This window comes from Ochotona curzoniae, unplaced genomic scaffold (genome assembly GCF_017591425.1).
Source record: "Ochotona curzoniae isolate NIBS_2020 unplaced genomic scaffold, NIBS_Ocur_1.0 contig_4514, whole genome shotgun sequence".
NCBI lineage: Eukaryota > Metazoa > Chordata > Mammalia > Lagomorpha > Ochotonidae > Ochotona > Ochotona curzoniae.
Window position 1 is genome coordinate 5,810,554 of NW_024466312.1, and position 13,641 is coordinate 5,824,194.

General features: G+C 47.2%; 1 protein-coding gene across 1 annotated transcript in view; it reads right to left on the reverse strand.

Moving 5' to 3' along the window:
• The window catches only part of CFAP65 (cilia and flagella associated protein 65), a 31,135-nt gene extending 24,899 nt beyond the window's left edge, over positions 1-6,236 (reverse strand). Inside the window, exons 1-2 of the mRNA XM_040986443.1 lie at positions 6,081-6,236; positions 3,584-3,768 (exon numbers count right to left, since the gene is read on the reverse strand). Of these exons, the coding sequence (XP_040842377.1) occupies positions 3,584-3,768; positions 6,081-6,236 (341 nt within the window). The remainder of the gene's footprint in view (positions 1-3,583; positions 3,769-6,080) is intronic.
• Between the last annotated feature and the right edge of the window lie 7,405 nt (positions 6,237-13,641).

Consider the following 13,641-nt stretch of genomic DNA (forward strand, 5'->3'; position numbering starts at 1 on the left):
AAAATCAATAACTCAGTTGCCTGTTGTAACAAATCAAGGAGGAGAAGCCAAATGATCAGGTCGAAGGGAAGAATGCTAGATAAACTGCAGTGGCTGTTTAGGAGAAAAATTTCTCAGCACAGTAGGAGTGGAAAAGGACTCTGCAGTTTCAGAAAGTTTTCACAAAACCAAGAGAACCTGACAGGAAACACCTAGCAAAACGGTAAAGCCCAGCCAAGTCTGTTGTTGCTGTTTGTTACTCTAAGATCGTAAACAAAACCAGGACACACTTTGTAGCCACTTCTAAGAAGAGGCCTAAGAATTGGAAAGGAAGAAAGGTCCATTGTCTCCATAAAGGAGGAAGGTCTAACATGGAGCAATCCAAACAAGTTAGTATCATTAATAAGGGGATTTACCAAGGTCACTGGATATTGATAGTCATATAAAAATAAATGACATGAAAAAATATCAACAGACACAGAGTGAAAGCAACTTTAAAATATATTCTATATTATCCGCAGCCATACTGCTCTAAACAAGCCTGATCTCATCTGACATCATTAAGTCTATCTTATAACATCATCAAAAACATTTTTAAAAATGCAGGAATAAATCTAATTAAAGATATGCACTTCACTGACAGAAAAGAAAATTTATTAAGTATATGTGGAGATACATCATGACCAAATAGGAAAGACTCAACATTGTAATGAGGCCAGTTCTTCCTAAACTGATATTTAGGCTCAATTAAACCAGAATAAAAATGTCAGAAAGTAATGGAGGGACCCCTGCTGTGGTATAGTATGTTAAGCCTCTGCCTGCAGCACTGGTTCCAGTTGCTCCACTTCTAATTCGGATTCTTGCAATTGGCCTAGGAAAGCAGCAGAGGATGGTCCAAGTCCTTGGGTCCTGACACCCAAGTGGGAAACCCACAAGAAACCCCAGGCTCCTGGCTTCAGACCAGACCAGCTCCTACCATTGCAGCTGACTGGAGAATAAACCAGTGGATAGACAATCTCTTTCTCTCTGTCTCTCTTTCTTTCTCTCTGCAACTCTATCTTTCAAGTAAAAACAAACATTTTATAAAGGCTCATAGAAAAATAGAGATAAAAGATAAATGTAGGGATGGTTGTTTGGACTAGCAGTTAAGATGCCAGGTGGTATGCCTGTCCCCTGCAGTGGGGCACCTGTGCTTAATCCCTTGCCCTGGTTCCTGATTCCTTGGAGGCAATGGTGATGGTTCACGAGGTTGGGTCCTCCTACACAGGTGGGAGACTGGTTGTGTTCTGGGCTCCTGGTCATTGTGGGCATTTAGGGAATGAATCAGCTGATGAGAATTCTCTCTGTGTTCTTCTCTTGCTGCATAACAGATTTTCAAAATTATTCATTTGTTTTTATTTGAAAAGCAGAATTACAGAGAGAAGGAAAGACAGAGAGCGAAAGAGAGATTGTCCATTTGCTGATTCACTCCCCAAATGACCACAACAGCTGGAGCTGGGCTGATCTGAAGCTGGGGGCCCACAGGAGTCTCCCATGTGGGTGCAGAGCCCAAGGACTTGTACCATGCTATGTTGTTTTCCCAGGCCGCTGGATCGGAAATGGAGTAGCTAAGACGTGAACAGGTGCCCATATGTGATGCTGGTGCTGACGGCAGAGGCTTTAGTCTGCTGTGCCATGGCACTGACACCAACAGATTACTTTTTTTTTAAAAAAAAAGAAAGGTAAGTTTATTTTGGTGCAAAACAAAATTTAAATCTAAGCATTGTTTTTCCATAAGACACATTTTTAATAAATTCTTAAAAATTTCTCATATGCACAGATTTCACTTTTTTAAAGGAACTGATTTGCTAATTGATGTGTAAATTCAAAGGTCCACAAATAACCAAGGCCACCTTAAAGAAGCATGAGTTTGCAGAACTTACACTGCCACATAAGAGGGCCCATCAATCTCTAATAATGAATTCAGACTGTTATTGGGTCATTTAAGTAGCTCAAAACAGAGTCCAGAAATGGACCTGCCTCTGTCTGGGCCCTTGATACATGTCTGTGGTTGGGAGATCATCAGAGAGTACGAACTTTCAATAAATGGTATAGAGACCACTGGACATTCAACTGAGGAAAAATACATCATCAGATGTCTACTTCAAACCATTCCCCCAAATCAATTCCATACAGATAAAAGACAAATATGAAAGTCACAATTAATTTTTTAAAGTCTTTATAAGATGCCATAGAAAAATACCTCATGACCTAGGAGTAAAAAGGAGTTCTTTAAACGAGACACAAAGAGGCACCAACCATAAAAGGAAAAGATGGATAAATTTGATTCCTTTGAAATTAAGAACTTCTCTTCAAAAGACACAATAAAGAGAGGAAAACCAAGTCACAGGTGAGTGGAGCATTGGAATCCAGGAAGAGAATTTTTACTTTGGAAGGAAGGAAGCAAGGAAGGAAGGAAGGAAGGCAGGCAAGCCAATTTCACATACACACATACAGAAGAACAAACAGGCCTAGATTTGAAGATGAATTTCTCAATAGCCATTGACCTATGAAGAAACACCCAATCTCATTAATACGGTCAGGAGAATCAGTAATCGTGGAAACACAACAAGTTCTCACTCTTGGCAGAAGCTGTGAATGCTAACACCAGCTACCATTGGCAAGAACAGTGAGAGACGAGCACTCTCCTCTACCGTGGGTGCGAACACACAGACTCAGGGATGCAGGCAAACAGCTCGGTCACCCCAGCCTTAGTGACCGGATTCCTGCGTGTCAGCCTCAGAGAACCTCTTATACCCACGAAGGTTGCTGTGATCCCAAACTGGGAGCAAATGCACAGGCCTTTTGACAACTGACTAGATTGATCCGGTGCAGCCCAGGCAGCTGGTGGAACACGAGACCATGGTGAACCATGCTGCATTCAGGTGATTCTGCTTAACCAATGGTACTGACCGAAATAACAGAATCACTGGGGCGGGTGTTGGGCACAGCACTCAAGTCGCCTTTACTGGAGTGCCTGGTTCAAGTCCCCAGCTATTCAGCTTCCAATTCAGTCTCCTGCTAACATGCACCCTGGGAGAAAGCAGATGATGGCCCGAGGACCTGGGTCCCTGACACCTATGTGGGAGACCTGAACAGAATTTCAGGTTCCTGACTTCAGCCTGGTCCAGTCCTAACCATTACAGGCATTTTGGTAATAAATCAGCAGATAAAGAATTTTCTTTCTCAAACACACAAATGAAAATAAGCAAAAATTTTAAATAAGGATTACATTCCATACACCTGGATTTTTTTTTTTCAGAAGACAAAAAACTAAACCATATCATCTAAAGGTGCAAACATTGGTTGTGAAGTTCATTTGAGAAAAGCAAGCAAATCATGCATAGAAATGCCAGGACACTGGGTCTCTGGGGTGGGGAGGTTTCCACGCAGGAGGGATGGACAAGAAGAAAAAGGCGAGCTGCGAACTCTCTTATTATTCATGACTTCCTCTGGCCACATGCACTTAACAGTCCCCTGATTCCCACCCCCAGAATGTTAAAAGTGCTTTGAAGCAGAGCCTGTTTTAGGGAGCTTGAGGGCTTAGGGGCCAGGCCCCTGCTACCTGTATTTCATCTTCTGGATTTTCGAGGAGAGATTTTTCAGAACCAGGTTCCGGGTGATCTCCTTGCCCAGTTCCCAGTCCTTCCACTGCAGCTCCTCAGCCACCTCGATGCCCCAGACGATCCTCTTCCTCACTCTGTTCTGTTTCCTCAAGACGCACACCTGAGTGTTCGTGCAATTGGCAGGCTGTTAAGGTGGTGAGGAGAAGGGGAGAAGAAAGGAGACGCTGGAGGTTAGGGTGCAGATGCTTACAGGATGGCCAGAGATCCACCCCTGGGGTGGGGTGTGGTTTGGAGAGAGAAAGCAAAGCACTTGATGGGTGTTATTTCTTCTAAGATCATTGGAACTATTTGTCAGCTATAGTTCCTGCTACCCCAAAGCCTTCCTCAGACCACCACACTAGGTCATCACATCTGGCACCCGAATGCAGCCTTGGTCGGCCTGTGCGGAGCTTCAGAGCATCCCTAGCCACTTCTCCAGCAGGTGCCTATTCCTCCTCTTCTTCACTTTCCTCCAACTTCTCCCTCCTGAATCCTCTCCTAGTGGAACTTGTCCATCCCTGGTTCCTTTCCAGACCACAGGATTGCTTCACTGTCCCCTCTGCACCCTGCACTTGACTGGCAGAGCAGAAGAAGGAGCTAATTTGCCTGCAATCCACCTCCCCCACATGTCCCGACTTCTGGAGCCACTCCAAGATGCTCCTGGCAATGCCAGGGGGCAGTATGCCAATGCTTCCTGTCTCCAGTGCAAAGTGTTTCCAGAGGCAGATCCGTGGCCACTCTCTTTCCCAGGAGGGAACTTTGGAGAGGAATGGAAAGCCACGAAGCACAGGAAGGCAGAGGATGCCTTTTCCTACCACCATCACCACTATCATGGCTTAATGCATTGCTTTCTTGTCTTCCGTTTGACTAAGTATTGCTTTTCCATTGTTATATAATGCAAGGGTGTGCCCATCTATTCAACAAATATCAATTGGCAACCTGCCATGCACCAGATACAGAGCTAGATGCTAGAACCACAATGGTGAGCAAAACAGCCAACCCTCCCACTTAGGGCACTTGGATTTTGGGTCACCTAAATAGTATGGGATGGGCAACAGGAGCGCATCTTTCCCAATTCACGCATGGAGGGAAGGTGACAGGGATGTGGGAAGGAGATTTATTGTGATATCACTTGATGCATTAGTTAGGGTCCAACAAAGAGAACAGAAGTCACTCTGTTTTAAGGCAAAGAATTCTCATGCATGATCAAAAGGGTAGTACAGTAACTGAGTTAGCGGCACCAAGATGTGACTGAACGCCTCATTGAATGGGTGGCTGGAGCCCTTAGATCTGTCAGATAGAATGCAGAGCTAAGGGAGAGGGGCTGAAGGAGATGCTTTCAGAGCAGAGAGAGGAAGAAAAAGTTTCCCATTTCTCCTTCTGTAAGGAGTTATTCGAATATCCCACCCTGGACCTGGCGCCATTCCTTCTTCCTCACAGCTCACGAAATTCAAAATTCACGCCGCCATCCACCAATCAGATGTAACCTGGCATTCCACCTGAGAATCGCACCCCCAATCTTCCAGCCCCTTCCCCAACCCCACCCATTCACCAATCATCCTCAGGCATTCACCTGTAGGCACCAATCCCCTGGGGCCTGCCCTCAATCCCTCCCAATCCTCACCCCCCACACCTGGCAGACGAAAAGGCCCCAGGTGCAGCTCTCTCTCTCTCTTCTTTGCTCTTTCTCTTATCTTCTTTCTTCTTCCGGCCTCCCTTCCCCTCCTCCCCTTCCCCTTCCCCTTTTCTGATCTCCACTACCTCCACCCTGTTCCTGCCCCGCTGGAATAAACCTCCTAAGATACCTCGTTGTGTCTGGTGTTTTCAGCTCACGGTAAAGAACCAGGTTGCGGGAATTAGCTGCGCATAAAATATCATAATATCCTATGAACTAGAACTAGAACTCTAACCCTTTTTAAATAACTAACACCTTCCACCACCCGTCAATCTTCTACCAGCATGGAGCAGCATGGGAAGGGCAGTGAGTGAATCCAAACGCCAACCAGCCTGAGCAGCCCTGAGGGAGCGGTTGCATGCCTCCCCAGATACAGTCCCCTGTGCACAAAGAGGCACAGGCCACCATCATCACAACTGAGGAGACACACACTGTCTGTGACACAGACTCACTCTGCATCCTATGCCACATCACCCCCACACCCCACCAGGGAGAGAACTGGAAGAACTGCACAATGTCAACAACATCATTATGTTGTTTGATGATAAATCACAAAGTCCCAGGCATCAAGGCCACAAGAGCTGTCTGAGGGCAGAGAGAAACTCTGACTACTTGGCTAGCATCCCATTTACCCTTCTCAGGAGCTCTCCTATGCCCCACAGCCCCTCACTGCATGCTCACTGCTCCCAGCCGACAAGTGTGTGTGGAGCCCCTTCTCTCTGCAGCATCTAGTCCTGTGGTGAATACAGGTGCTCTTGCCCCCATTGCCCTGCCCACCTCACCTGGGTGCTGCCGCCACCGCTGCTGCAGACACTCATAGCAACACTGCTGCCATCGAGGTTGGGGATAGGCACTGTGCTGGTACCCAGGCAGGACCCATCCAAGTTTCGGGAGCAATCTCTGCTCTCTCTGGTCCTTGGCGATGCCTGGACAAACATTGCACACCTGCAATGCAAGGTCAAGACCACAAGCAGGGTGGGTGGGGAGCACTTTGGAGTTCCTGCCTGATCCAGGTGTGAGTGTGTAGTTGAGAGGAGAGCGCAGGGGAGAGGGGAAAGAGGGGAGATACTCGTTGTGGGCATCACTGTTATCGGGGAGGGGGCCTGTTCCCAGCCCCGGCACCAGGAGCCATGAGACAAGATATGGATCTGGGGCTTTGCCTGAGGGAGATCTCTGGATTTGGGGTAAGACTTGCACTACCATGCCTCTCCGTGGCCTTTACCCAGCAAGCACATGGCTGACAGCACAGGGGTTACCTTTATTGCTCTTGTTTCCTCTGAATGCGTCCTGCCTCCTTGGAGGAGAAGGTAAGAAGCAAGGAAGAGGCACAGGAGACTGGGTTTCCTGGGTTCTTCGACCAGAGCACCCACTACCTGTAATCCAGGTTCAGGGTAAACATCGCATTGCTTGAAGGACAAAAAGGCAGAAAGGAATGCCCGCAGCTGGGAATCTGCATATGCAAATTACATGCTGGTGTCAAGAATATAAATCATATCCTGTGCTCCCAGAAGAGCATCCACAGCTTTTGCCAAATGCTTCAAAGGGGGCGTGGCCTCGCTTTAAGAGACCCCAAATGGCTCAGACTGCCTCTGGTTCCCTCACCTTCAAGACCCCTCTTCTTTTAGCTGGCCCCCCACTGGCATCCCTCCCAAGAGTGACTTGGCAGCCTGCAGTAGGGACAGCAGTTTCCAGCCTGAGACACTCAAAGGCCAGTTCTACACATGCACTTATGGAAGGGACATGCAGCTCTGTCCCACCAGCCACCTCCAAAGCTTCTGCTCTCATTTTCCTTTATGCTCCCTTTGGAGCCATCCTAAACACACACACACAGTAGATTGCTCAGTAGCCTCCCTCATTTCTTTGGATCACCATTTAAATAAACCTTGATGCTATCTTGTGACGGTTGCAGAGAACTCTTGTGCCAGGTACCATTGTGAAACCTTTATAGAGACTGTAGCCCTTGCATCAGTTTATGTTTTCATATGACCTGCCTGCTGCTTGGCCTAAAATGAACTTTTCTAGCTTGTGCTTCAGCTGCTGGTTCTAACGATGGCTTAGTCACGGACTGGATGGCGGGGAATTCACACACTCCCATCCGATGCTCTCTCCCACCCACATCCTGCCCCCTCCTGTGCCCCTGACTCCCTAGTCAGAGAGAGATTGGGTGGATTTAGGTTTTTCCTAGATTCATTCATTCTTTCATTCACGTGTTCACTCCAGAGCACTGAATGCCCAGTAGGGACCAGGTGTTGTGCTGGACACTGGACAAGAGAGGAAAAGCTCCCACTTTGGAAGGATGAGTGTGAGGTGGATGTTCAGGGGGGATTAAAGAAATGAAAGCTGGGGAGGCAGAGAGGAGCAGTCAGGACTTTTCAGCCCTTGTTGGTTTCACAGCCTTGCTAGGCTACAAACAACCACCCCTTGCGATCTCCACTGGGCACACGAAAAGATGCAAGAAATACGGGGGACAATGGGGTGCAAAGCTGGCCCAGCGCAGCTCACAGGCGTTTGGGGACAGACCAGTGACTCCCTCCGCGCATCCTTAGTCTCCCAGATGGGCACCACAAGCTCTGAACAGACTCGGTTCACTAACAACGTGCACAGAAGCATGCTCTTCCAAAAGACACTTCCGCAGTCACTGTGACGAGACTGGGCAGCCCAGGTGCTCTGATCCATTTTCTTTTCTTTCTTTTATCTCGAGCTTCAGTTTTCCCCCCTCCCAGCCGCTCCCCCAAACTTCCTTTATCTGCCTACTCTCCGACAAAAACTAAACAAAACAAAAATCCCCAAACCGATCAACGGAAAACCTAAAGGTGTTTTTTTGTTTTGTTTTGTTTGTTTGTTTTTTGGCAGAGTCTTGTAAAGTTGAGGGAGAAAGGAAAAGGTGAAAAAGAAGCAAGGGAAAATATACTGGGAGCCTCGTGCCCTCCCTCCCTTCCCCCCTCCCATCTGATTATTCTAAGTCTCAGTCCCACAAGTCTCTGGCCTTAGTTCCTGGAACAGGCTGTTTCCCGGGACAGATAACTTCCCTGGCCACTTGCGCAGCTCCCTGGGATCCTAGGATCAACGCTCGGCACTCACACCACCTTATTGCCGTCTCCCTAGATACAAGACGCACCAGACTCGGCGTCTCCTGGTATCCCAGGACAACGACGGCAGCCCGAAAGAGCCAAAGCTCAGAGACCGCGAATGCACCACCTACTCTCAGAGCCTGCAGTTTGGATTCTCTGTTTCTCCCTGCTGCTAGCAACTGTGAACTTCTACCAATCGCGACTCGGTGTAAACACTTCCCTAGTTGTCTGAGGCTCCAGGAATTATGACTTTAGTTCACGATCAGACTCACAGAAAGTTACTTGACAGAGTGATTCCCCAAATGGGAGCCTTTTGGGATACTTACTGGTACCGTCAGATCTTCAGCCAGAGCCTCATTCTTTGTGATTACACTGGTCTACTTAAAAACAGCCGCTGGGGGAGGTAGGGTTGAGCACGGTGGTGCAGCCAGCCACCATCTGGCATCCCACTTGGCACTGATTGCAGTCCCTGATGCTCTACATCCAGTACAGCCCCTGCAGGGAAGCAGCAGAAGATGGCCCAAGTGTTGGACCCCTGCCCCATGTGGCAGACTGCTATAAAGCTCTGGCTCTCGGTTTCAGCCTGGCCCAACCCTGGCAGTTTGCGGTCATTTGGGAAATAAACCCACAGATGTTAGATCTCTCTCTCTCTCTCTCTCTCTCTTTTTTCTCTAATGCTGCCTTTTAAATAAATAAAATGAATCTTTTTTAAGAAGTAGCAGACTTGGTAACTTCTAATTTGCTTGTTGCTTTGCAAATTGATTCTTTGCTCTAGGGAAAGGAGGCTGGCATTTTGTCTTAGGGGCAATTCTTCATGGAGAACATCAAGGTGAATGGCTGTTGTGAAGGGATCTGTAGGGAGGAAAAATAATGTAACATGAACTGGGAGGAAGCCCACTTGTTCATTTGCCATGTGTGTGTGTCTTGTGGGTGAAGACATCTCAAAGCTCACTTAGAGCAGCTCAACATGCTTTGTTGTCCAGGAAGTGAGTTTTGACCCCCTAAGGTTAGAGGGTCATGAAACATATTAGGAAGAGCAAGCTTACCGAAACCTACAGTAAACCTAGAAAATAAGGTATCATTGCGGAAGAGTTGGCATTGACCTCTGATCTGTGCAAAACAGCCCGAGAGGACAAAGTGTTCTCATTTGGCCTTGTAGATCACACGGCCCGAGGCGGACAGGACTGGGGTCAGGGGCAGGCCAAGGGGCCTCTGCTAGGTGACATCAGCACAAATTGGACTGGGGTTTTCTTGGAACCAAGGAACGTGGAGCTCAGCAGGCACCTCTGAAGTTTAACCAGGACTCTCAGAATCTGAAAGCTGTGCTTTGGACATATTTTTTTTTTAATGCTGTTTCTATTTTCTTGGATGATTTTCTTTTTGTTCTTTCCAGACTTCTTTTTTGATTCAGCTGGATCTCAAGCAGCTGTCTTTTCTGAGACTGCAAAGAGACAAGGAACAGCAACTCTGAGGGAGGGTTTGATACCAGCCTCAGAAATCTCAGCAAGAAAATCCCAAGGCGGGAGAAACTCCTTGTGTCCTTGTGTCTGGTCACTAAGGAGTGTCTCATCTGCTCAATCCTTGGAAGAGTCTGGGCTTGGGACCAGGGATAAAAATGGTGTTTCCTCTTAGCAGGGCTCCAGTGGGCTCTGCTGCAGTGAAACCCTAGCTTTCCCCTGGAAGCCCTGTGAGCTAATGACCTCGGCTGACACAGGGGAGTCCCCAGGAAAGGACTGCCAGCTGGACTTTGCTTAGGGTGTGGAATGAGGCATGGCAAGGAACTGGGTCTAATGAGGGGCAAGAGGAAACAGGATTGCTTTGGAAGTCCCCTTGTCAGGATCCCAGAACCCACAGGGCCCAACAGATGCTGAATCTTGGGTGATCACAACCTCCCTCGACCCCAGACACACAGTAAGGGAAGATGCTCTCTGGTTAAAGGCTGTGAAGAAAGGTGGGTGTTGACTTTGGAAATAGGGAAAGGCCGGGTTGTGGAAGAAAGGAAAACAATGGGGGTGCAGCAGAGAACAGCTTCAGTTACCCCCAGGCTGGAAAATGAGACTGGGGAGTGAGAAAGTTAAAGCACACTCAGTGATTTTGGTTTCAGCACTTGACCCCCCCCCAAAAAAAACTTTCCTAAGCCTCCCCCCATTAAGTGTCTTCCCACACACCTCACAGCATACAGGAGACTCTGGGCTGGGAACTCAGACAACCCTGAGGTTAATTCTGAGTTCTTGCTTACTGGTTCTCCGACCTTGGGTAAGTCATGTGACCACTCTGAACTTCGGTCTCCTCATCCATGGCCTGGGATAATCTTCATTAAGTGGGTGTGAAGATTGAATGATCAGACATGGTGCAAAGCAATCACCAGTCAGATACTCAATCCAAGTACGTCACCTGCTAAGGAGGTGATCCCTGCAAATAAGCTGCTCAGCCACCTGTGCTCCTACCCCACCCATCAGCTCCTGTGCACCTGCCGCCCCCACCCCCCAGGAAGGAGTGGGAAATCCTTTTCTTCACGTCCTTCTCCTTTGTTTCTCCAAGGAGGAGCTTGCTCTGCTTTTCTGAGGTAGAGATAGATGAGAGATGTCCTGCAGTCTCAGACCAGTGAGAGAGCACCCTGCCACCAGCCTGTGCTTGGAGATGGACTGTATTGAGGGCTGGCTCTGAGATAGGGCTGCATCCAAGACATCCCTGGGGGAAGGAGGTGAGGCTTCTCACTAAAATTCTTGACCTCAAGAGTACATGGGATAGATCAGCTCAGCTCAGCCTAGAGAGTGCAGAGGGAAAGGTTAACCAAGTAACCAGGTAACCAAGTCCCTTGGTTAGTTCATGACTGGAGCTGGGCACAGACATGGAGCAGTGTCTACATCAAAAGGTATGGTTCCCAGAAACTATTGGAGCTAGAGGCTGTGACAAATGAGGGGGGTACCTCCAGCCTAAAGGGATTCCAAAGTCACAAAACTGATGGAAATTTTGGAGTAGACTGCCAGATGGCAAGAGAATTCAAAGGGGGGAAACTCAGTTCTTTTTGGATCCCCTAATAGAATTTTAACACCCCAAATGCCAACCTAAGTCACCTAAATAACTGACTTCCTCTATTCATTGCCCCCATCGCAGGGGAAAAAGACATTCAGAATAATGGTAGGGAAGTGGAAAGAAAATGAAAATAACATGAAGTTTGTTCCTAAAACCCAAGTTCAAGTTCATTCCCAACTTTTAATTGCTCAGCAATATCTGCCCATTGCTAAACCTCCCCAAATCTCACATTCCTCACTTGTGAAATGGACATAAAAGAAGATGGTGTCCAAAATACCCAACAACTAAGGTCTGGGTGATGATCTGAGAGAAGGAACATCTCCAGCCTTCGAGCTGAAGCAGGGTCCTGGATGCTTGCATTGTACCAGGCCTGAACCTTTAGTTATTATGTCATAAAGAAGCAGATAGAGTGAACTGGCAGAGCCAACAAAACAGTAGAGAACTCAATGACTGTTTGCCAATTGATGGCAGCCAGTATGGCTACACTCTACTAGTGGCAAGGCAGACATGAGGACACATCTCTCCCTCACTGGCTATTACATGCAATTTCTTACTTCAACTCCAGTCTCCCAAACTAGAAGTTTCTCCATCTCTTGATTTGTCCTCATTGATTGAAGAATTGTCACCCCATCTAACTGTGCATTTTCTTCTAGTCTGACTAGCACTCCTTCCCTGTGGAAGCTACTGGTTTCCGCTTCGCCATTTCCTGCCAGCTCTCCAGCTCCACTGCCCTCTCTCCAACCAGCACCATGGACAGCACCAGTTTTTGGCCCCATCTTGGGCCATCCCCTTCCTTCTGCCTCCAACCTCCACCTCAGCCTCCTGGTTCCTTACCTAGGTCTCTTACCTACCCCAGTTCAGAAAGCCTGAATTATGAACTGAACAAAGCCATCCCTCAGTATAATGGAATGGTTAGGAAAGAGCTCTTGCTAGATAGAACCCCAACAACTATGGGCAGTGTGCTTTCATTTCTTCCCTCCTATAACAGCCAGGCTTCACATCTGTAAACAGGAAGAACTTCCATACCTATCTCAAAGGTGGTGAACTTCAAATGACCTAGAACACTCCAAGAATTTTGCGTGGCAGCTCATTAAGTCCCAAAAAAGTAAGCATCGCTTTTTAAAAATTACTTCATATCTTATCTCATTTCTCATACCCTTTCCAATTCATTTCTGACCAGAGGCCCCTTCTCACTAAGGGTGTCAAGCCCTTTGCATCTGTCTGGTGAATGTAGAAGTTGCCTTGGACTCAGGTGTGGTAGAGGGGTCCACTCCTTTGAGATCTTTTTCTGCTACTACATTTTTGAATTAACAGTGAATGGACTTAGGAGTCACAAATAGAGTACTGAGAATTCTTGTGAACTCTTCTCCTAGGTACTGCCTAGATCGACATTTAACATGACCACGCAATAATTCACCAAAACCAAAAATCTAATTTGGGTAATGAAGCCCTAGTAACAAAAGAACAGAATTTAGATTTTTCCAGATTTGTGCACAAATATCCTTTCCTGCTCCAGTGCCTAATCCGGACCCCCCAAAGGGCAGTTCACTGTTATGCCTTCTAGTGTACTTCACTTGGTGGCAGTTCTTGAGTCCTTCCTGGCATTCGTGACCTTGCCTCTTTTTAAAGAGAACTTTCAGCCATTTTGTAAAGCCACTCTTTAACCTAGGTTTGTTTAGACATCTCTCAAGGTTGGGACAAGCTTTTCATATTGAGAAAGACAACATGGAGGTCTTACACCCTTCCTAGGGTATCAGACTATGGAATCTATGGTATCAATACATGTTTTTGATGACATTAATTAACTGACTGCTTGGCTGAAGTGGTGTCTGGAAGGATTTTCCACTGAAAACTTACTGTTTTTCTCTGATCAGGCACATTTATTGCTTCTGTAAGTTAGGAGATTGAATACAAGAAACTTGTCCTCACACTCACCTTTCTACCTCTGCACTCCCAACCACTCCTCTAAGCCACACCCTTTCCCTATTGTGTACCTGGTTGCTTTCCTCTGAGTTTCTCTATGTCGGGCATTCAGAGGTGTGTGCAGAAGCCAGATACAGGTGCACCTGGAGTTTATTAGTGTAACCAGGTGTTTTCTGATTCATCTTTATGATTCCTTGCTGAGGCCCTGAGTTTTCTGCCTACAGGGGCCCTCTGTACAAATATGGCCAGCAACTGTCCACAGGAATCTCTAACCCCCTCCTTGGGTCTGGCACTGACCTTTGAGCATTTTCTT